Source organism: Theropithecus gelada, chromosome 6 (assembly GCF_003255815.1).
Source record: "Theropithecus gelada isolate Dixy chromosome 6, Tgel_1.0, whole genome shotgun sequence".
NCBI classification, from domain to species: domain Eukaryota; kingdom Metazoa; phylum Chordata; class Mammalia; order Primates; family Cercopithecidae; genus Theropithecus; species Theropithecus gelada.
Genome location: NC_037673.1, coordinates 123,154,632 through 123,178,735, shown reverse-complemented (window position 1 = coordinate 123,178,735; position 24,104 = coordinate 123,154,632). Strand labels below are relative to the sequence as shown.

At 45.5% G+C, this 24,104-nt stretch overlaps 1 protein-coding gene and 1 pseudogene across 5 annotated transcripts; one reads left to right on the top strand and one right to left on the bottom strand.

Moving 5' to 3' along the window:
- Positions 1–1,280: 1,280 nt before the first annotated feature.
- Positions 1,281–21,242, bottom strand: LOC112626210 (40S ribosomal protein S2-like). 5 transcript variants are annotated; one of them, XM_025388079.1, is made up of 2 exons: positions 5,751–6,537; positions 1,281–1,299 (listed from the first exon to the last, which is right to left on the bottom strand). In XM_025388079.1, exons 1-2 carry the CDS (start codon positions 6,512–6,514, stop codon positions 1,293–1,295), a joined length of 771 nt encoding a protein of 256 aa, XP_025243864.1. In that variant the 5' UTR covers positions 6,515–6,537; the 3' UTR covers positions 1,281–1,292. The 5 variants fall into 5 exon arrangements, with proteins under 5 accessions (XP_025243864.1, XP_025243863.1, XP_025243865.1 ...); XM_025388078.1 differs by lacking the exon at positions 1,281–1,299 and adding an exon at positions 2,385–2,395 and having other exon boundaries at positions 5,721–6,537; XM_025388080.1 differs by lacking the exon at positions 1,281–1,299 and having other exon boundaries at positions 5,591–5,965; positions 6,140–6,535.
- On the top strand, positions 12,176–12,666 carry LOC112626212 (annotated as a pseudogene).
- Positions 21,243–24,104: the final 2,862 nt, after the last annotated feature.

Here is a 24,104-nt window from a genome sequence, read left to right as displayed (position 1 = left end):
GCAAGCTCTCAGCTGTTAATTGTACCACAGAAGTTGTCCCACCCAGAGGTGAGAAGGCTGCTATATCCCTTCATCAGTGAGTCTTTGGCTCTGGCTCCTCCAAGAGGAGGACGTAACCTCTCAGCCATCATCTCCAGGACCACTTCTAGGGGAGGAGGCTCCTCTCAGCCAACAACAATCCTCTGTGAAAGGACAATGGCCTGAGCCATTAGCAGCCAAGGCCCATAACAGCTAGAGGATGAATGCACAGCCTGGTGAGGGGGTATGGGCAGGGCGCCCAGCAGCATCTGCTCTACCTCCCCGAGGAGATGGCATTCAATTTTAAAACTGAATAATGTGGCTGGGCACACAGGCTCACACCTGTAATCCCAGCACTTTGGGAGGCCGAGATAGGCAGATCACTTGAGAACAGGAGTTTGAGACTAGCTTGGCCAACATGGTGAAACGCTGTCTCTACTAAAAATGCAAAAATTAGCCAGGCGTGGTGGTACACACCTGTAATCCCAGCTAGTCCAGAGGCTGAGGCACGAGGATTGTTTGAATCTGGGAGGCAGAGGTTGCAGTGAACCGAGATTGCACCACTGCCCTCCAGCCTGGGTGACAGAGTGAGACTCCATCTCAAAAAAAAGAAAAAGAAAAAACTGGGCTGACTCTCTCTTTGGACTCAGCCTGCCTGCACCCAGGTGATTAAAAAGTTTTATTGGTCACACAAAGCCTGTTTGGTGTTCTCTTCACACAGATGCGCATGACATTTGGTGCTGAAAACCCGGGACAGGAGGACTACTTCAGAAGACCAGCCCACTGTCCTCGCCCTCACTCTGTGAGGAGATCCACCTATGACCTCGGGTCCTCAGACCCACTAGCCCAAGGAACATCTCCCCAATTTCAAATCGGGTAAGCGGTCTTTTCACTAAGCTTCCACCCTCCATTCCCCCTTCCTTTCTCAAGAACTTAAACTTAAATGCCTTATTTTCTTCTGCAGTACCACTTGGCCCCAATACAAACTTGACAGTAGTTCCAAGTGGCCAGAGAATGGCACTTTCGACTTGTCTATCCTACAAGATCTAGATAATTTTTGTTGAAAAATGGGCAAATGGTCTGAGGTGCCTGACGTCCAGGCATTCTTTTACACATTGGTCCCTCCCTAGTCTCTGCTCCCAATGTGACTCATCCCAAGTCTTTCTTCTTTCTCTCCTGTCTGTTCCTTCAGTCTCCACCCCGAGCTCTGAGTCCTTTGAATCCTCCTTTTCTACGGACTCGTCTGACCTCTTCCCTCCTCCCCAGGCTGCTCCTCACCAGGCCGAGCCAGGTCCCAATTCTTCCTTGGTCTCTGCTCCTCCATACTATAATCCTTCTATCACCTCCCCTCCTCACACCTGGTCTGGCTTACAGCTTCGTTCCAGGACTAGCTCTCCTTCAACAATTTCCTCTTGGAAAGGTGGCTGGAGCTGAAGGCATAGTCAAGGTTAATGCTCCTTTTTCTTTAGCCGACCTCTCCCAGATCAGTTAGCGTTTAGGCTCTTTTTCATCAAATATAAAAACCCAGCCCAGTTCATGGCCCATTTGGCAACAACCCTTAAACGCTTTACCGCCCTAGACCCAGAGAGGCCAGAAGGTCATTTTATTCTCAATATGCATTTTATTACCCAATCCCCTCCCAACATTAGAAAAAACTCCAAAAATTGGATTCTGGCCCTCAAACCCCACAGCAGGACTTTACTAACCTTGCCTTCATGATGTACAATAATAGAGAAGAGGCAGCCAAGAGACAGTGCATCTCTGAGTTACAGCTACTGGCCTCTGCTGTAAGACAACCCACAACCACATCTCTAGCATACAAAAACTTCAGAACATCCAAGCACAGCTCCCAGGGGCTCCTTCAAAACCTCCTCATGGACCTTGCTTCAAATGCCAAAAGCCTGGCCACTAGGCCTCAGAATGCCCACAGCCCAGTATTCCTCCTAAGCCATGCCCTGTCTGTGTGGGCCCCTACTGGAGGTTGGACTGTCTGACTCACATTGCCACCACTCCTAAAGCTCCTGGAGCCCAAACCCAATGTTCCTTGGCCGACACCTTCCCATATCTCTTCGGCTTAGTGGCCGAAGACTGACACTGCCCGATCGCCTCTGAGGTCCCCTGGACCATCATGGATGCTGAGCTTTGGGTAACTCTTACAGTGAAGGGTAAGTCCATCCCTGTTTAATTGGTATGGGGGCTATCCACTCCAGATTACCTTCTTTTCAAGGGCCTGTTTCCCTTGCCTCCATAACTGTTGTGGGTATTGACAGCCAGGCTGCTAGACTACTTAAAACTCCCCAACTCTGGTGCCAACTTGGACAACATTCTTTAATGCACTCCTTTTTAGTTATCCCCACCTGCCCAGTCCCCTTATTAGGTCGAGACATTTTAACTAAATTATCTGCTTCCCTGACTATTCCTAGGCTACAGCCACACCTCATTGCCACCTTTTGGCTCAGTTCAAAGCCTCCTTCACATCCTCCCTTTGTATCGCCCCACCTTAATCCACAAGTATAGGATACCTCTACTCTCTCCTTGGTGACCAATCATGCACCCCTTACCATCCCATTAAAACCTAATCACCCTTATCCCACTCAATGCCAATATCTCATCCCACAGCACCCTTTAAAGGATTAAAGCCTGTTATCACTTGCCTGTTACAGCATGGCCTTTAAAAGCCTATAAATTCTCCTTACAATTCCCCCATTTTACCTGTCCTAAAACCAGACAAGCCTTACAGGTTAGTTCAGGATCTGCACCTTATCAACCAAATGGTCTTGCCTATTCACCCTGTGGTGCAAACCCATATACTCTCCTATCCTCAGTATCTCCCTCCACAACCCATTATTCTGTTCCAGATAAACCTAACTGACCCCGTAAATCCTAAATCATTTCTCCACTCCCCTTTCCATTCCTTAAAAAACAGCCCTAAAAGCTGCTCCCACACTAGCTCTCCATAACTCATCCCAACCTTTTTCATTACACACAGCCAAAGTGCAGGGCTGTGTGGTGAGAATTCTTACACAAGAGCCAGTATCGCGCCCTGTAGCCTTTCTGTCCAAACAACTTGACCTTACTCTTTTAGCCTAGCCCTCGTGTCTGCATGTGGCGGCTGCCACTGCTTTAATACTTTTAGAGGACCTCAAAATCACAAACTATGCTCAACTCTCTCTCTACAGTTCTCATAACTTCCAAAATCTATTTTCTTCCTCACATCTGAGGCATATACTTTCTGCCCTCCAGCTCCTTCAGCTATAGTCACTCTTTGTTGAATCTCCCACAGTTACCATTGTTCCTGGCCCAGACTTCAGTCTGGCCTCCCGCATCATTCCTGATAGATACTACACCTGACCCCCATGACTGTATCTCTCTGATCCACCTGACATTCACTCCATTTCCCCATATTTCCTTCTTTCCTGTTCCTCACCCTGATCACACTTGGTTTATTGATGGCAGTTCCACCAGGCCTAATCGCCATTCACCAGCAAAGGCAGTCTATGCTATAGTATCTTCCTCATCTATCATTGAGGTTACTGCTCTGCGCCACTTCACTACCTCTCAGCAAGCCGAACTCGTTGCCTTAACTGGGGCCTTCATTCTTGCAAAGGGACTATGCATCAATATTTATACTGACTCTAAATATGCCTTCCATATCCTGCACCACCATGCTGTTATATGGGCAGAAAGAGGTTTTCTCACTACGCAAGGGTCCTCCATCATAAATGCCTCTTTAATAAAAACTCTTCTTAAGGCCACTTTACTTCCAAAGGAAGCTGGAGTCATTCACTGCAAGGGCCACCAAAAGGCATCAGATCCCATCACTCAGGGCAACACTTATGCTGATAAGGTGGTTAGACAAGCAGCTAGCATTCCAACTTCTATCCCCCATGGCCAGTTTTTCTCCTTCTCATTGGTCACTCCCACCTACTTCCCCGCTGAAACTTCCACCTATCAATCTCTTCCCACACAAGGCAAATGGTTCTTGGACCAAGGAGAATATCTCCTTCCAGCCTCACAGGCCCATTCTATTCTGTCATCATTTCATAACCTCTTCCCTGTAGGTTACAAGCTGTTAGCCTGCCTCCTAGAACCTCTCATTTCCTTTCCATTGTGGAAATCTATCCTCAAGGACATCACTTCTCAGTGTTCCATCTGCTATTCTACTACTCCTGAGGGATTGTTCAGGCCCCCTCCCTTCCCTACGCATCAAGCTCGGGGATTTGCACCTGCCTAGGACTGACAAATTGACTTTACTCACATGCCCCAACTTAGGAAACTAAAATACCTCTTGGTCTGGGTAGATGCTTTCACTGGATGGGTAGAAGCCTTTCCCACAGGGTCTGAGAAGGCCACCAGGATCATTTCTTCCCTTCTGTCAGACAGTTCCTTGGTTTGGCCTTCCCACCTCTATACAGTCCGATAGCAGACCGGCCTTTATTAGTCAAGTCACTCAGGTAGTCTCCCAGGCCCTGGACATTCAATGGAAACTTCACGCTCCTTATCACCCTCAATCCTCAGGAAAGGTAGAAAGAACTAATAGTCTTTTAAAGACACACCTCACCAAGCTTAGCCTCCAACTTAAAAAGGACTACACAGTACTTTTACCACTGTCCTTCTCAGAATTCAGGCCTGTCCTTGGGATGCTACAGGACACAGCCCATTTGAGCTCCTGTATGGATGCTCCTTTTTATTAGGCCCCAGTCTCATTCCAGACACCAGCCCTCTAGGTGATTATCTTCTAGTCCTCCAGCAAGCTAGACAGGAAATTTGCTGAGCTGCTAATCTTCTTTTGCCTACCCCAGATTCCCAGCCATATGAAGACACCCTAGCTGGTCAATCAGTTCTTGGTAAGAATCTGACACCTCAAACTCTACAACCTCGGTGGACCGGACTCCACTTAGTTATCTATAGTACCCCAATGGCTGTTCGTCTGCAGAACCCCCCCCCATTAGGTTCATCATTCCAGAGTAAAGCTGTGCCCATCAGACAGACAACCTGATTTCTCCTCTTCCTCCTGGAAGTCACAAGTACTCTCTCCTACTTCCCTTAAACTCACCTTCATTCCTAAAGGATAACAGTAACACTTATAAGCCTAATACATCCTTTCATTTTTATTAGGTCTCTTCTTCCTTACCCTACTCTTTACAACAGGGCTTTACACAGTCACTCCCACTACTTGGACTGCACCCCAAAAACTTGTCATCCCTACTATCTTCTGTCTAGTCATACTCCTATTCACCATTCTCAACTACTTGTATATGCCCTGCCCTTGTTTACATGGCCAGTTTACACTTTTCCTCCAAACCATCGTAGTGGATATCTCCTGGTACTATCCCCAATCTGCCACTCTTGACTCCCTCTTGGAGTGGATGGATGATCTGTGCTGACAGGGCACCCTCCAACACTTTCACCCTGATGAAGTCCTATTCTTTACTTTTATACTCACTCTTATTCTCGTTCCTGTTCTTATGCTGCCCTCTACCTCTCCCCAGCTGTCTCCACCACACTATCAATCTCACTCTCTCCTAGCCACGTCTTTTTTTTTTTTTTTTTTTTTTTTTTTTTTTTTTTTAGTAACAGGCTTAATTCACTTTATTTTTCTTGTATAAAAACCCTATGTTGTAGCCACAGCTGGAGCCTGGGTCCGCTGCACAGAGACTCTGGTGTGGGTCTTGACAAGGTGGTCAGTGAATTCCTGATAGGGAGACTTGGTAAACACAGTCTCCTTCCAGAGGTCAGGGGTCAGGTAGCTGTAGGTCTTAGAGATGGCATCGAAGGTGGCCTTGGCGAAGTTGCCCAGGGTGGCAGTGCAGCCCCGGGCTGAGGTGTAGCAGTCATCAATACCAGCCATCATGAGCAGCTTCTTGGGCACAGGCGCTGAGACGATGCCAGTGCCCCTGGGTGCAGGGATGAGGCGCACGAGCACAGAGCCGCAGCGGCCTGTCACCTTGCAAGGGACGGTGTGGGGCTTGCCGATCTTGTTCCCCCAGTAGCCTCTGCGCACTGGGACAATGGAGAGTTTGGCCAGGATGATGGCCCCACGGATGGCAGTGGCCACCTCCTTGGAGCACTTAACACCCAGGCCGACGTGGCCATTGTAGTCCCCGATAGCAACAAACGCCTTGAACCTGGTGCGCTGGCCAGCACGGGTCTGCTTCTGCACCGGCATAATCTTCAAAACCTCGTCTTTGAGAGAAGCCCCCAAGAAAAAGTCAATGATCTCAGATTCCTTAATGGGCAAAGAGAAGAGGTAGATCTCCTCCAGGGACTTGATCTTCATGTCCTTGACCAAGCGGCCCAGCTTAGTGACGGGCATCCACTCCTTATCCTCGGCCTTGCCTCCGCGAGCTCCGCGGCCTCGGCCCCGGCCCCGTCCACGGCCGCGACCCCGGCCCCGGATGCCACTGCTGAAACCTCCGCGGAAGCCACCGCGGTTCCCCATCCCAGGGCCACCAGGGCCTCCGGGCCCCCCCGCTGCACCGGCGTCATCCGCCATTTGGTGTTCTCTTGGAGAAGAAGCTCCTAGCCACTTCTAATCCTTCTTTAACAAACAGTTGCTGGCTTTGCATTTCTCTTTCCACCAAAATTACTGAGGCCCTGACTTACTCACTGCTTAAAAAAAAGGGGACTCTGTATAATTTTAAATGAAGAGTGTTGTTTTTACCTAAACCAATCTGGTCTGGTATATGACAACATAAAAAAAACCTCAAGGATAAAGCCCAAAAACTCACCAGCCAAGCAAATAATTATGCTGAACACCCTTGGACATTCTCTAATTGGATGTCCTGGGTACTCCCAATTCTTAGTCCTTTAATACCTATTTTTCTCCTTCTTTTATTTGGACCTTGTGTCTTTCATTTAGTTTCTCAGTTCATAAAAAACCACATCTAGGCCATCACCATTTATTCTACATGACAAATGCTCCTTCAAACAACTCCACAATATCACCCTTTACCCCCAAATCTTTCTTCAGTTTAATCTCTCCCACTCTAGGGTCCCACGTTGCCCCTAATCTCACTTGAAGCAGCCCTGAGAAACACTGCCCATTATCTCTCCATACCACTGCCAAACATGTTTGCTGCCCCAACACTTCAACACCATTTTGTTTTGTTTTTCTTATTAATATAAGAAGACAGGAATGTCAGGCCTCTGAGCCCAAGCTAAGCCATCATATCCCCTGTGACCTGCACGTATACATCCAGATGGCCTGAAGCAACTGAAGAACCACAAAAGATGACATTCCACCATTGTGATCTGTTCCTGCTACACCCTAACTGATCAATTGACCTTATGACAATACAGCCTCCCTGCCCTTGTGATAATGCACTTTGTGATATTCCCCCACCCTTAAGAAGGTCCTTTATAATATTCTCCCCACCCTTGAGAATGTACTTTGTGAGATCTACCCCCTGCCCGCAAAAAATTGCTCCTAACTCCACCGCCTATCCCAAGCCTGTAAGAACTAATGATAATCCCACCACCCTTTGCTGACTCTCTTTTCGGACTCAGCCCACCTGCACCCAGGTGATTAAAAAGCTTTATTGCTCCAAAAAAAAAGAAAAAAAAAGAAAAAAAGAGAAAAAACTGAATGATGCCAGGCATGGTGGCTTACACTTGTAATCCCAGAACATTGGGAGGTTGAGGTGGGAGGATCACTTGAGCCTGGGAGGTTGAGGCTGCAGTGACAGCCTGGGTGACAGAGTGCGACCCTGCCTCAGAGAAAGAAAGAAAAGAAAGAAAGAAAGAAAGAAAGAAAGAAAGAAAGAAAGAGAAAGAAAGAAAGAAAGAAAGAAAGAAAGAAAGAAAGAAAGAAAGAAAGAAAGAAAGAAAGAAGGAAGGAAAGAAAGAAAGAAAGAAGGAAAGAAAGAAAGAAAAAGAAAGAGCCATGTGAAAATCTCAGGAAGAACTTTCCAGGTCGTTCTGAGATGGAGACAATCTCACTATACTTGAAGTACAGGAGGAAGGCCAACACATCAGTGGAATGTGGTGAAGGAGAGGAAATAGGGAGAAACTAGGCTTATTAATCTTCTTTTTTTTTGAAACAGGAGTCTCACTACGTTGTCCAAGCTGGTCTCAAACTCCTGGGCTCAAGCAATCTAATCACCTCAGGCTCCCAAGTAGCTGGGATGACAGGTGCATGCCCAGCTGTGAGTTTTTGAATCCAAGAGGGTGGCAGGAGATAATTGCAGTAGCTGGCTTTTATTCTGACTACTGCTTCCTCAGGGCAGTTTATATCTCCAAAGCAGGTTGATAAAGTTATTTACTTTCTAAATAAATAAGTAATACATGTTGGGAATTGCTTTTTTAATAAGATAAATAAGAGTCATGGTATTAATTTGATTTGCACTAAGACACAAGAAATTTGAGTTAGTGACATTAGATATGTCATTCCTGCTTTGATTAAAAATGCACACCCACACATCAGTTCATGGCTCATTCTAAATGTATCAATTCGTAAATATTGCCACTCTCATGAGTCTTTAGAAGGTAACAAAGCAAGTCCCATCTTGACCTTGGGTGCATTGTCTATTCCCTCCTAATTAGACTGTACTTAAGTGAACCATTTCCAAAGGGGAAAACAGATTAGTCATACTAAATGTTTCCTTAAACAATTTCACCATAAAAGAAAGCTCCCGCCAGTAGTGGCTCATGCCTGTAATCCAGCATTTTGGGATACTGGGGCAGGCGGATCACCTGAGGTCGGGAGTTTGAAACCAGCCTGACCAACATGGAGAAACCCCTTCTCAACTAAAAATACAAAAATTAGCTGGGTGTGGTGGCACATGCCTGTAATCCCAGCTACTAGGGAGGCTGAGGTAGGAGAATTGCTTGAACCCAGGAGGTGGAGGTTGCAGTGAGCCAAGATCGCGCCATTGCACTCCAGCCTGGGCAACAAGAGCGAAACTCAGTCTCAAAAAGAAAAGAAAAGAAAAGAAAGCTCCCTACATCTTCCTACTTCCGACACCACACCTTGATTTCTTTCTTACTTTTTTTTATTTCTTTTTTTTTTTCTTTGGAGACAGACTTTTGGTCTTGTTGCCCAGGCTGGAGTGCAGTGGTGCAACCTTGGCTCACTGCAACCTCTGCCTCCCAGGATCAAGCAATTCTCATACCTCAGCCTCCAGAGTAGCTGGGATTACAGGCACATGCCACCATACCCGGCTACTTTTTTGTATTTTTAGTAGAGATGGGGTTTCACCATGTTGGCTAGGCTGGTCTCGAAGTCTTGACCTCAGGTAATCCACCTGCCTCGGCCTCCCAAAGTGCTGGGATTGCAGGTGTGAGCCACTGTGCCTGGCCAATTTTTTTTTTTTTCATTTCTGTATCACCATCTGTCTTTCTAGAAAAATGTTTTATTCCTTTTTTTTTTTTTGGAGGTTAAAATAACTCTCCTTAATACTGCCTTCCTGATCTCCTTTATAAAGATAACTCCCAAGTGCAATTCACCTCTTCCACTGTGGGTCAAAGCTGTGTCCATGTGCCCAGTTCTCCACTGTGCGCTTCATTCACTCCAACATAAAATGTCGCGAGCAGCCCCTTTTTCTCCATTAACGCAGCTTTGATGTGAATCTGGCACTTCTCACCTGGATATGTTTCCAAACAAATGTCGCTGTCTCTTTGTCTCCAATTCATCCTTTGAGGTATTGCCAGATTAATTTTTGTCAAATCCTGTTCTGATCATGAACGTCCCCTCTAATCCACAGTAATCTGTGTCAATCACTTGTTTGGGGATTTAAAGTTTTTTACAGGATAGATCACATTTCTTTTTTTTTTTTTTTTTTGAGACAGAGTCTCGCTCTGTCACCCAGGCTGGAGTGCAGTGGCGCGATCTCAGCTCACTGCAAGCTCTGCCTCCTGGGTTTACGCCATTCTCCTGCCTCAGCCTCCCGAGTAGCTGGGACTACAGGCGCCCGCCACCTCACCCGGCTAGTTTTTTGCATTTTTTAGTAGAGATGGGGTTTCACGTGTCAGCCAGGATAGTCTCGATCTTCTGACCTCGTGATCCGCCCGTCTTGGCCTCCCAAAGTGCTGGGATTACAGGCTTGAGCCACCGCGCCCGGCCCACATTTCTTATCTAACAGTATCTTTTTTTATTCTCCAACAGAAACTTTCTGTTTTACCCAGGAGGTTTTCTTTTTTCTTTTTTTTTTTTTTTTTTTTTTTGAGACGGAGTCTGGCTCTGTCGCCCAGGCTGGAGTGCAGTGGCCGGATCTCAGCTCACTGCAAGCTCCGCCTCCCGGGTTCACGCCATTCCCCGGCCTCAGCCTCCCGAGTAGCTGGGACTACAGGCGCCCGCCACCTTGCCCGGCTAGTTTTTTGTATTTCTTAGTAGAGACAGGGTTTCACCGTGTTAGCCAGGATGGTCTCGATCTCCTGACCTCGTGATCCGCCCATCTCGGCCTCCCAAAGTGCTGGGATTACAGGCGCGAGCCACCGTGCCCGGCCTACCCAGGAGGTTTTCACCTTCCCATAAATACAGTGGGTTTTTTTTTTTTACTTCCTCATTGCCTCTATTCGTAATTTTTCCTCGTGTAGAAAGTCCACTGCAGTTTTAATTTCCTCAAATCCTTTTCTTTTTAACAGAGATGGGTTTTCACTATGTTGCCCAGGTTGGCCTTGAACACCTGGACTCAAGCGATCCTCCTGCTTTGGCCTTCTGAGTAGCTGGAACTACAGGCCTATGCCACCATGCCCAGCTCTCATCTCCTCAAATCCTGTGCCCTCTTGGAACCCACTCTGACCCTTGGCTTACAAAAACCTCTCTCTCCTCTGACAGGTAGCACCAGTCAAAGACTTCTTGCCTGTAAACACTTAGGATAAAATGCACAAGCGATTGCTTGAAAACACTATGACACAAGCATCATCTTTGTCTTCCAGTACCAGAATGACAACGAACCTTCCTGTACTTGAAAATAATTCTTCAACTCCCCAGAAAGACCAAAGGATGAACACCTTTATAATCCTGACCAAAAAGGAAAGAAAGAAAGAAAGAAAGAAAGAAAGAAAGAAAGAAAGAAAGAAAGAAAGAAAGAAAGAAAGAGAGAGAGAGAGACAGAAAGAAAGAAAGAAAGAAAGAAAGAAAGAAAGAAAGAAAGAAAGAAAGAAAGAAAAAGAAAGGAAGAAGGAAGGAAGGAAGGAAAAAGAAAGAAAGAAAGAGAAAGAAAGAAAGAAAGAGAAAGAGAGAAAGAAAACAAAGGAAGAAAGAAAGAAAGAAGGCCGGGCGCAGTAGCTCATGCCTGTAATCCTAGCACTTTGGGAGGCCGAGGCGGGCCAAGACCATCCTGGCCAACATGGTGAAACCCCGTCTCTACTAAAAATACAAAAATTCGCTGGGCATGGTGGCGGGTGCCTATAGTTCCAATTACTTGGGCGGCTGAGGCAGGAGTATTGCTAGAACCCAGGAGGCAGAGGTTGCAGTGAGTCAAGATGGCACCACTGCATTCCAGCCTGGGTAACAGAGCGAGACTTCGGAAAAAAAGAAAGAAAGAGAGAGAGAGAGAGAAAGGCCAGGTGCGCTGGCTCATGCCTGTAATCCCAGCACTTTGGTAGGCCGAGGCGAGTGGATTGCCTGAGGTTGGGAGTTCGAGACCAGCCTGGCCAGCATGGTGAAACCCCATCTCTATTAAAAACATAAAAAATTAGCCGGGCATGGTGGCAGATGCCTGTTATCTTAGCTACTTGGGAAGCTGAGGCAGGAGAATCACTTGAACCCAGAAGGCAGAGGTTGCAGTGAGCTGAGGTCCCGCCATTGTACTCCAGCCTGGGCAACAGAGTGACACTGTGTCTCAAAAAGGAAGGAAGGAAGGAAGGAAGGGAGGGAGGGAGGGAGGGAAGGAAGGAGGGAAGGAAGGAGGTTATCATTTTGAAGATATAAGGCCCCAAATCTTTAGGAAAATGACTCATAAATATAGAAAAGAGAAACGCTTTAATGAAAACAAACTCACAGGGTTACAATGTGGCAAAGGGCTGCTGGTCTGGCCGGGAACGGTGGCTCACACTTGTAATCCCAGCACTTTGGGAGGCCGAGGTGGGTGGATTACCTGAGGCCGGGAGTTTGAGAGCAGCCTGGCCAACATGGTGAAACCCCGTCTCTACTACAAATACAAAAAATTAGGGGCATACAGTGACCTCGGGCAGCAGGTCCCGTCGGCCAGGCATGGCGGCCCGGAGCCTGGCCGCAGCAGCGCCTCTGCTCCGCTGGATCCGCGGGCTTCCACTTCACCACCGGATGTTTGCCACCCAGACTGAGGGGGAGCTCAGAGTGACCCAAATTCTCAAAGTTTCCGTGAGCTACAGCTGTCAAAGTCACTGACATTTCAGGAGTTGTGGGACGATGGATGAAATTAAAATTGAATCAGAAGAATTAAGGAGAAGAGAACTACCCAGCAACACCAGATGGTTAATCAGGCACTAAAAGAAGAAATCAAAAGGATGCATGGATTGCGGATATTTACCTCTGTCCCCAAACTCTGACCATGCCCTGGCTGCATAGATGCTGCTGCTTAAGACCTTGGATGAACTTGACTGACCTCATTCTTCCCTAAGCATTCACCAAAAAATGTATATATTTTGCTCATATACATTTCCATATTATAATTATAAAAGATGTATAACCTATTTAGATGTTAATTAAAGGAAACAAACAACTGAAAAAAATACAAAAAATTAGCTGAGTGTTGTAGCACATACCTGTAGTCCCCGCTACTTGAGAGGTGAGGCAGGACAATTGCTTGAGCCGGGATGCAGAGGTTGCAGTGAGCTGAGATTGTGCCACTGCACTCCAGCCTGGTTAATGGAGCAAGACTCTGTCTCAAAAAATTAATTAATTAATTAAAAGTACATTATGCTGAGTGAGAAAACCCAGTCTCAAAGGTTATATGCCTTATGATTTCATATTACATTTCTGAAGTGGCAAAATTACAGTAACTAAGAACAGATCAGAAGTGGCCAGAGAGGCCAGGCATGGTGGCTCATGCCTGTAATCCCAGCACTTTGGGAGGCCAAGGTGGGCAGATCACCTGAGGTCAGGAATTCGAGACCAGCCTGACCAACATGGCAAAACCCCATTTCTACTAAAAGTACAAAATTAGCTGGGTATGGTGGTGCGCACCTGTAGTCCCAGCTATTCAGAAGGCTAAGGCAGGAAAATCGCTTGAGCTCAGGAGATGGAGGTTGCAGTGAGCCGAGGTCGTGCCATTGCACTCCAGCCTGGGTGACAGAGGGAGACTCCATCTCAAAAAAAAAAAAAAAAAGACAGGGTGCAGTGGCTCATGCCTGTAATCCCAGCACTTTGGGAGGCCGAGGCGGGTGGATCACCTGAGGTCGGGAGTTCAAGACCATCCTTGCTAACACGGTGAAACCCCATCTCTACTAAAAATAAAAAAAAATTAGCCAGGTATGGTGGCATGTGCCTGTAGTCCCAGCTACTCGGGAGGCTGAAGCAGAAGAATCACTTGAACCTGGGGGAGGCGGAGGTTGCAGTGAGCTGAGATCACACCACTGCACTCCAGCTTGGGCAATAGAGTGAGACTCCGTCTCAAAAAGAAAAAAAAAGTATTAAAGGAAAAAAGTGTGTGTGTGTGTGTGTGTGTGTGTGTGTAGGGGGTGGGTGGGGGTCTGCGGGAGAGAGAGAGAGAGTTAAAAAAATTCCAAACACTCCAGACAGAGGACAGTACCTTTTTCTCCTCCTGGTGATCTTTAGGAAAAAAAAAAAGAAAACTGATTTCAAAGCCTTTGCTAATTCTTCATGCTGCTGATGGTAGAGACTAGGTATAAATGGCTGTTTTGTTTTGCTAAGTAAAGCATCTCAAAGAATTTTCTTGTTGGTGCAAAGATCTGGAGAGCCCAAATTATTTTCTTCATTGTGTGCAGGAGTCATCTTAGAAAATTATTTTTGTGTTTGGGAAAATGTTTGTTGTTCTTAGTTTGGATTTGAACTTCATCATCGCTGAGAATTATTGCTCATCTGTGCTTGGTGTGTGTGTGTGTGTGTGTGTGTGTGTGTGTGTGTAATTTGTCTAAGGCCTATCCGTAGGAGACAAGAAGTCCCTAGAGAAAATAAAGGGGCATGCTTTTCCCTCACACTGCCAGAGAACAAAGAGGATGCTCTCTTTTGTTAAATGCCTGTTTGTCTGTTTCCCATTTGAAAGATTGGAGCCTGGCCAACATGGCAAAATCCTATCTTTATCAGAAAAATACAAAAATTAGGCCAGGCGTGGTGGCTCACGCCTGTAATCCCAGCACTTTGGGAGGCAGAGGCGGGTGGATCACTTGAGATCAGAAGCTCGAGACAAGCCTGGTCAACATGGTGAAACCCTGTCTCTACTAAAAATAAAAAATAAAAAATAAAAAAAATTAGGCTGGATGTGGTGGTGTGCACCTGTAATCCCAGCTACTCTGGAGGCTGAGGCAGAAAAATCACTTGAACCTGCGAGGCAGGGGTTGCAGTGAGCTGAGATCGTGCCACTGCACACTCCAGCCTGGGTGACAGAGTGAGAGTCCATTTCAAAGAAACAAAACAAAACAAAACAACAAAAATTAGCCGAGCGTGGTGGCACACGCCTGTAGTCCCAGCTAATCAGGAGGCTGAAATGGGAGAATCGGTTGAACCTGGGAGGTAGAGTTTGCAGTGAGCCAAGATTGTGCCACTGCACTCCAGCGTGGGCAACAGAGTGAGACCCCATTTCCAAAAAAAAAAAAAAAAAACAAAAAGCAATTGGATTGCTTATTTTTTCTTATTGATTTAAAGGGGTGTTTTATATATTCTGAATGGGAGACTTTAGATTTATGTATTTCACATGTCTTCTATCAGTCTATGGCCTTCTTTCACTCCTTTAATGGAATCTTATGATGAAGATAAGTTTTTAATTTTAATGAACTTCAAATTTTCAATCTTTTCTTTATGGTTAGTGCTTTTGCATGAAGTCTAAACAATCTTTTCGCTAACCTTAAAGTATTTGTATAACGGTTGCCTCGGCCGGGCATGGTGGCTCACGTCTGAAATCCCAGCACTTTGGGAGGACAGGGCTGGAATTTGACTCCAGGAATTCGAGACCAGCCTGGCCAACATAGTGAAACCCCATTTCTGCTAAAAATACAAAAATTAGCCGGGTGTGGTGGCGCACGCCTGTAATCGCAGCTACTTGTGGGGCTGAGGCACGAGAATCGCTTGAACCTGGGAGGCTGAGGCTGCAGTGAGCCGATATCATGCCACTGCACTCCAGCCTGGGTGACAGAGACTGTGTTTCAAAAACAAAAACAGTTGCCTCTATTGACTCAGGATATACTCTCTATGACCTACCAGCCTTTGGGTTCAGTACTGAGGACTCAGCACTCTGTATTTGGTGGTGGAGAATGACTCTTCTCTCTGTTTCTAGATCACTCTGTTTTCAAAAGCTAGGCCTAAAAGCTTTCAGAAAGGAGCAGTAATCAAAATCATTGACACGCTGTTCAGCACTAGTATTCATCAATCAGAATGAACACTGGTCATAAGCAGCCTGTACTAGTGAAATAGCAACATCATCGACCTTGCTTATAGGAAATGAAAGTCATTTACCCGTGATCCAATTTCTTTAACTCTGCCTCAGCTATGTGGGCTGTGACTGTGACTACTGTAAACAAAATTATCTGAGACAGGTCTCAATCAATTTAGAAGTTTATTTTGTCAAGGTTAAGGACAGGCCTGGAAGAAATAAACATGAAATCACAGAAACAGTCTGTGGTCTGTGCCTTTCTCCAAAGATGATTTTGAGGGCTTCAATATTTAAAGGGGAAAAATGGGCTGGAGGGGAAAGAGGAAGTGTGTGGTAATCCACATGTTGCAGGAGAAAAGGAGCAGGGAGGGTAATAGTCAATTATGTATTCATCTTGCTCTAAGTAAATCATAAATCAGCACTTTACATAAAAGAAGGTGAACACAGAGTAGCTACCTACAGAGAGTTAATCTTTTTTTTTTTTTTTTTTGAGACGGAGTCTCGCTCTGTCGCCCAGGCTGGAGTACAGTGGCCGGATCTCAGCTCACTGCAAGCTCCGCCTCCCGGGTTTATGCCATTCTCCTGCCTCAGCCTCCCGAGTAGCTGGGACTACAGGCGCCCGCCACCTCGCCCGGCTAGTTTTTTGTATTTTTTAGTAGAGACGGGGTTTCACCGTGTTAGCCAGGATGGTCTCGATCTCCTGACCTCGTGATCCGCCCGTCTCGGCCTCCCAAAGTGCTGGGATTACAGGCTTGAGCCACCGCGCCCGGCCGAGAGTTAATCTTTTATCTGTAGCTATCTGCTTAGGAACAAAAGGAAATGCAATTTCTTTTTATTTATTTATTTATTTATTTATTTATTTATTTATTTATTTATTGAGACAGGGTCTTGCTCTGTCACCTAGGCTGGGATGCAGTGGCGCAATCTTGGCTCACTGCAACCTCCACCTCCTGGGTTCAAGGAATTCTTCTGCCTCAGCTTCCTGAGTAGCGAGGATTACAGGTGTGTAGCACCACCTCCACCTAAAGGAAAGGCAACTTCTTTTTTTTTTAGACAGGGTCTCACTCCATCACCCAGGCTAGATGCAGTGGTGCGATCTCGGCTCACTGCAACCTCCGCATCCCGGGTTCAAGCGATTCTCCTGCCTCAGCCTCCCAAGTAGCTGGAATTACAGGGGCCTGCCACCGTGCCTGGCTTTTTTTTTTTTTTTTTTTAAGACAAGAGTTTGGCTTTTGTCGCCCAGGCTGGAGTGCAATGGCGCAATCTCGGCTCACGGCAACTTCTGCCTCCCAGGTTCAAGGGATTCTCCTGCCTCAGCCTCCCAAGTAGCTGGGATTCCAGGCCCATGCCACCACACTTGGCTAGTTTTTGTGTTTTTAGTAGAGATGGGGTTTCACCATGTTGGCCAGGCTGGTCTCAAACTCCTGACCTCAGGAGATCCACCCACCTCAGCCTCCCAAAGTGCTGGGATTACAGGCATGAGTCACTGTGCCTGGTCTAAGAATGCTATTTTCTGAAATAGAAAATGTATATTTATATTAGACCGGGAGCTCAGTCTTCAAGTAGGTTCAAAGCTCTTTCTTTGTGTTTTTGTTTTCTTGTTTTTTAAGAGACTTTTCTCCAAAAGTAAGAAAAAAGAAAAAAAGTTGAAAAAAAAAGAAAAAAAGGTTAAAAAAAAAGGAAAAAAAGAGTTAAACTTTTCTCCTAGTTAAAATGGCCAAGTAAAATGGCTAAGCTAGTAAAAATAGCTAAGAAGTCCAGAGTTCATTGTTAACACTGACAAATCATTTACAATGAAGAGTCATCTGTTTTTTGGGAGGAGTCTAGGGGGACAGTGTCTTACTCTGTCACCCAGGCTGGAGTGCAGTGGTGCAATTATGGCTCACTGCAGCCTCCAACTCCTTGGCTCAAGCTATCTTCCTACCTCAGTCTCCCAAGTAGCTGGAAGTACAGGTGCATGCCACCACACCAGGTTAATTTGTGTGGGTGGGTTTTTGTTTTTGTTTTTGTTTTTGTTTTCCGGTTTGGGTTTTGGTTAGAGACGGGGTTTCACCATGTTGCCCAGGATGGTCTTGAACTCTGGGCTCAAGAGATTCTCCCACTTCAGCCTCCCAAATTGCTGGGATTATAGGTGAAGATGCATCTCTGTAATGGAGATGTTAACATAATGTTAACTCCTGGCAACAATGGAGGCAAAGTTACACAAGGGACATCCATGCATTCTTCCATGGTTATTTTCCTGGAAGATAAAGTATTGCTCGGCAATCATTCATTAAGAAGATAACGGCTGGGCACAGTGGCTCACAGCTGTAATCGCAGCACTTTGAGAGACTGAAGCATGTGGATTGCTTGAGCTCAGGAATTCAAGACCTGCCTGGGCAATATGGCAAAAACATGTCTTTACAAAAAATACAAAAATTAGCCAGGTGTTGTGGTGTGTGTCTGCAGTCCCAGCAATTTGGGAAACTGAGGTGGGAGGACAGTTTGAGCCCAGGAGGTCAAAGCTGCAGTGAGCTGTGATTGCTCTACTGCACTCCTGCCTGGCTGACAAAAAAAAAAAAAAAAAAAAAAGGCTCGGCGGGGTGGCTCACATCTGTAATCCCAGCACTTTGGGAGGCTAAGGCAGGCAGATCATGAGGTCAGGAGACCAAGACCATTCTGGCCAACATGGTGGAACCCCTTGTCTACTGAAAATACAAAAATTAGCTGGACGTGGTGGTGCATGCCTGTAATCCCATCTATTCGGGAGGCTGAGGCAGGAGAATTGCTTGAACCAGGGAGTCGGAGGTTGCAGTGAGCTGAGATCGCACCACAGCACTCCAGTCTGGCGACAGCAAGACTCCGTCTCAAAAAAAGAAAAAAAAAGGAATAAGATAATGGTGGTTAACATTTAAAATTTTATCAAGATTAATTCATTATCTTTAAAATCATGTCCTTAGGCCATCCAATTGCAAAATGCTGCTAGCACACCCAATAAAGAAATGGAGTTAGAGAGATAGAACATTCCTTTCCTGGCTGGGCATGGTGGCTCACGCCTGTAATCCCAGCACTTTGGGAGGCCAGGTGGGTGGCCTCGAGGTCAGGAGTTCGAGACCAGTGTGCCTAACATGGTGAAACCCCATCTTTACTAAAAAAATACAAAAAATTAGCCGGGTGGTGGTGGCGTGCACCTGTAATTCCAGCTACTCAGGAGGCTGAGGCAGGAGGATCGCTTGAGCCTGGGAGGTGGAGATTGCAGTGAGCTGAGATTGCATCACTGTACTCCAGCCCTGTACTCCAGCCTGGTTGACAGAGTGAAACCCTGTCTCAAAAAAAAAAAAAAAAAAAAAAAAAAAAAGAATATTCCTTTCCTACAGGTTTTCCATGGGAACCTAAGGAATATTGACTATAAACCCATTATATTTTGGTCCCACAATTTCATAATTTAGAATTTAATGACTAATAAAATGAAGAAAGAGGAAAACTAACATTTCCAAAAACCATCAAAATGAAATGTTACACCACAGCATGTAAAGCCCTTTAAATGCCTGTGCGGACAGGTTGGGGATTGGACCTTAAGAGTCAGGGGTGGTGCAAAGCTCCACGGGGATCCCAGCATCAGCTTCTGGGCTGTCTTTGTCTTTCACATCAGCTATTCAATAAATGGTCATTGCAGATCTGCTCTGTGTGAAGCACTGTGGTAAAAGTGAAGGGAAATACCAAGAGGATTAAGGCACGGTCTCAGTCCTTAAGAAGATTTATACAGGCTGAATGGTGATAGAAAACACTATCGAAGCCCAGCAAAAGAGAGGATTATTTCCAACATGACAGATGTGAGAGGGAAAACTTCATGGACAAAATGCAGTTGAACTGGGCTTTGAATGGATGGAAGGTCAGCATATGGTTATATCCAGCAAGTCTGAAAAACAAAAGAGCTAAATCCAAGACAAAGCACAGGCTAGGTATGAGGACTTTGAAGGAAGTTGTTGCCGAGAAAGGAGTGTGAGTGCAAGCATATGTGGGGGCGGTGGGGGGGGCATGAGCATCATACAGTAAGATGCAGTTGTACTAATGAAGATTGACTGGAGTTGGATGATGATGGTCCCTATAGAGCATTATGTTGTGGATGTTTGAATCATTAATGGGTTTTTGGTAATAAATATGCATAACATAAAATTTATCATTTTACCCATTTTTGAGTGTACAGTTCAGTGTCACTAAGTACATTCACATTGTTGTGGAATCACCACCACCATCCATCCACAGAACATTTCATGAATGGCTTTTTTTTTTTTTTTTTGACAGTCTTCTTCTGTCACCCAAGCTGGAGTGCAGTGGTGATCTCCGCTCACTGCAACCTCCATCTCCCGAGTTCAAGCAATTCTCGCGCCTCAGCCTCCCGAGCAGCTGGGACCACAGGCCCGCACCACCACGCCCGGCTAATTTTTTGTATTTTTTTTTTTTTTTTTTTGAGACGGAGTCTCACTCTGTAGCCCAGGCTGGAGTGCAGTGGCCGGATCTCAGCTCACTGCAAGCTCCGCCTCCCGGGTTCACGCCATTCTCCGGCCTCAGCCTCCCGAGTAGCTGGGACTACAGGCGCCCGCCACCTCGCCCGGCTAGCTTTTTGTATTTCTTAGTAGAGACGGGGTTTCACCGTGTTAGCCAGGATGGTCTCGATCTCCTGAACTCGTGATCCGCCCGTCTCGGCCTCCCAAAGTGCTGGGATTACAGGCTTGAGCCACCGCGCCCGGCCAATTTTTTGTATTTTTAATAGAGACGGGGTTTCACCATGTTGGCCAGGCTGATCTCAAACTCCTGACCTCAAGTGATCCACCCAACTCGGCCTCCCAAAGTCCTGGGATTACAGGCGTGAGCCACTGCGCCCAGCCTATGAATGGCTTTTGAACAGGAAGATGAAGGGACCACAGGTGACTACATCATTCTAGTAGCAGCATACAGAATTTACAGAACTGTCCCAATTTATTTATGGGAAAGGTGAGAGAGGAGGCAGGGGACGAACTAAGAGGTTATTGTAAGACACTTGGTGCCAGGAGAGTAGTTCCCACAATGAAAGTTAAAGAAGGAACAGCTATGCTAGGTGTGGTGGTGTGTGCCTGTAGTCACTGCTTGGAGGTTGCAGTGTGCTCAGATCGCACCACTGCACTCCAACCTGGGGGATAGAGTGAGACCCTGTCTCAAATAAACAAAACAAAACAGAAAACCCACCATTACCACCACAAAATAAAAACAATATTATGAATTAGCTATCAGTATCCCCATTTTCAAGATGAGAAACTGAGGATAAGGCATGTGGTATATGGAGCTTGCTTAAAGTTGCATAGTAAGTGATGGAGTCAAAACTCAAATACTGGCCGGGTGTGGTGACTCACACCTGTAATCCTAACACTTTGGGAGGCCAAGGCAGGCAGATCACCTGAGGCCAGGAATTTGAGACCAGCCTGGTCAACATGATGAAATCCTGTCTCTACTGAAAATACAAAATAAATTAGCTAGGCGTGGTGATGCACACCTGCAAACTCAGCTACTTGGGAGACTGAGGCAGGAGAATCACCTGAACCTGGGAGGCAGAGGTTGCAGTGAGCTGAGATCGCACCACTGCACTCCAGCCTGGCTGACAGAGCAAGATTCCCTCTGAAAAACAAACAAACAAACAAACAAACAAAAACAAACACAAAAAACCTTCAAATCCTAGTTGGTCTAACTCCCAAGTTGATGCTTTGAAGTACTGTACTAATGGTTTTTAGTTTGTCGGAAAAGTTTGGTTTTCCTGTTTAAACGTATTCTCTCTTGTTTTCTCTTTTTCTACTTTCAAATTTTTACATATCAGATAAAATTCTCTGTGGCTCAGTAAAGTGCTAGTGAGAATGAGAATAGTCCAAAGTGTGTAAGTTCCCATTTGTTGATAAGATACTCCACTTGAAATCTTGTTAGTTACAGAGGCACTGATAGATGTTTATGTCTGACTTCTATAATACCATAATATCTCTAGGAAATATAATATCATATTTCTAAAGAAAAAGTTTTCCCTTAGTAAAAAAGAGCAAAACAAAACAAACAAAAACCCCAAAACAATTTATCAGAAAGGCTTTGTTTTTTCTTAAGCGACACAACACTGACCTCTTCTGGTCAGGAGGTAGAAGTATTAGGCAAATAATGAATTTGGAAATCAGGGTGGAAAAGTCAGGTTAAGGAGAAAATAGACAAAGAAACAGATTTCACAGAAGACTTGACATTTATCTTGGATTTGACACTCTGCCAGAACAGAGGGAGAGTGCATTCCACATGAGTAGCAGTGTGTGCAAAGCAAAAATGGTTCCTTCTTTTCTGATGAAATACATCTGCTGCAGATAATTATTCTTTTCTTTTTCTTTTCTTTTTTTCTTTCTTTCTTTTTTCTTTTTTTTCTTTTTTTTTTTTTGAGGCAAGGACTTACTCTGTCACCCAGGCTGGAGTGCGGTGGTACAATCACGGCTCACTGTAGCCTCGACCTCTCAGGCTTAAGTGATCCTCCCACCGCGGCCTCTGGAGTAGCTGGGACTACAGGAGTGCACTACCACACCCAGCTAATTTTTGTATTTGTTGTAGAGACAGAGTTTTGTTATGTTACCCAGGTTAATCTCGAACTCCTGGGCTCGAGCAATCCCCTTGCTTTAGCCTCCCAAAGTGTTGGGATTACAGGTGTGAGCTATTGCCCAGCCCAGCCATGCTGTTGATAATTTTTAAAGGTATAAGGATGTAAATAAGAATCATCCATAACTCCACCAAGCAGAAATAATACCGGAAATATTTGGATGCACTGACTTTGTTTTCTGGTCATATACGTTATTTTTGTCCACAAAACTAGGTAAATCTCAACTTATTCAGTATTCTATCACACACATGTTCCCACATTCTAAAAAGAAGAAAAAGATGTTTTCTGAAAGGCAGGCTTCTATCAGTAAATCACGTTAAAGAGCTCCTGGAGTGCAAGATATCTGTTCATAGAGGGTGTAGCCCCTTCAGGATGTCCTGTAACATTCCCATTCCTTATTCCTAGGAAATTTATTTGGTCTCAGTAATTACCTTGGATTTTGAATTCTAGTTGAGTGGTATAAACATAAGAAATACCTCAAAATTTTACTCAAAGACCTTGCTGGAAATTATCCCATCACCAGCTAAATTTACCTTTGTTTTCAGTGGAGGATAAAATTCTTTTTTTTTGAGACGGAGTTTCCCTCGTTGACTAGGCTGGAGAGCAATGGTACGATTTCAGCTCACTGCAACCTCCGCCTCCTGGGTTCAATCAATCATCCTGCCTCAGCCTCCCAAGTAGCTGGGATTACAGGCATGCAACACCATGCCTGGCTAATTTTGTATTTTTAGTAGACAGGGTTTCTCCATGTTGGTCAGGCTGGTCTCAAACTCCCGACCTCAGGTGATCCGCCTGCCTCAGCTTCTCAAAGTGCTGGGATTACAGGTGTGAGCCACCGCGCCTGGCCCTGGAAAGATTCTTAATAGACACAGAGTGCTGATAATGCTTCCTCTTAAAGAGAAGTGGGTTAAGTGGCTCTGGCATATTTTAGTGGTAAGGTAGTGTTAGGGGATTATAGGAAGTAAAAATCTACGTATCCTAAATAGCTTTTAGAAATTCAGGACTACCAGCTTTTTCTTCCTTACATGTGATGTATAAAATAACTCCTCTATGAGGTACTCCCCAGTTATTTCTCGAGTCTTGGACTGAATTGGGTGACAGAATGGCATAGTTATGTAAATTATAGCTCACTGTTTATCTTTTCTCATATACCTTTACTTAAGTTTCAGTACTTGCCAAATAAGAAGACAGAATTAGTCTAGTATTTCTTCTAATTCTTTGGTCTGTACTTATGTTCTCTATGTTACACGAGTCTGTGTGAAGAGAGTCCACCAACAGGCTTTGTTTGAGCAACAAGGCTGTTTATTTCCCTTGGGTGCAAGTGGGCTGAGTCCAAAGAGACAGTCAATATAAATATTGACACGCAGTCCTTTTGCAAGAATGAGGCAATGAGTTCGGCTTCCTGAGAGGTAGTGGAGTGGGACAGAGCGGTAGCCTCAAGGATAGACGTGGAAGATACTATAGCATAGCCTGCCTTTGCTGGTGAGTGGCGATTAGGCCTGGTGGAACTGCCATCAATAAACTAAGTGTGATCAGGGTGAGGAACAGGAAAGAAGGAAATATGGGGAACTGGAGTGAAAGCCAGATGGATCAGAGAGATACAGCCATGGGGGTCAGGTGTGGTATCAGGAATAATGTGGGAGGCCGGATTGAAGTCTGGGCCAGGAACAATGGTAATTGTGAGAGACTCAACAAAGAGTGAGTACAGCTGAAGGAGCTGGGGAGCAGAAAGTATATGCGTCAGGTGTGAGGAAGAAAATAGATTTTGGAAGTTATGAGAACTGTAGAGAGTGAGTTGAGCATAGTTTGTGATTTTGAGGGGCTCTGAAAGTATTAGAGCTGTGGCAGCCGCCGCACGCAAACACGAGGGCTAGGCTAAAAGAGTAAGGTCAAGGTGTTTGGACGAGAAGGCTACAGGGCGCGGTTCCAGTGCTTCTGTAAGAAATCCAACCGCACACTCTAGAGAAACATGAATATCTAGA

Coding starts and splice junctions, on each gene's coding strand:
- LOC112626210 (XM_025388076.1), bottom strand. CDS start 6,514: ATGGCGGATGACGCCGGTGCAGCGGGGGGGCCCGGAGGCCCTGGTGGC.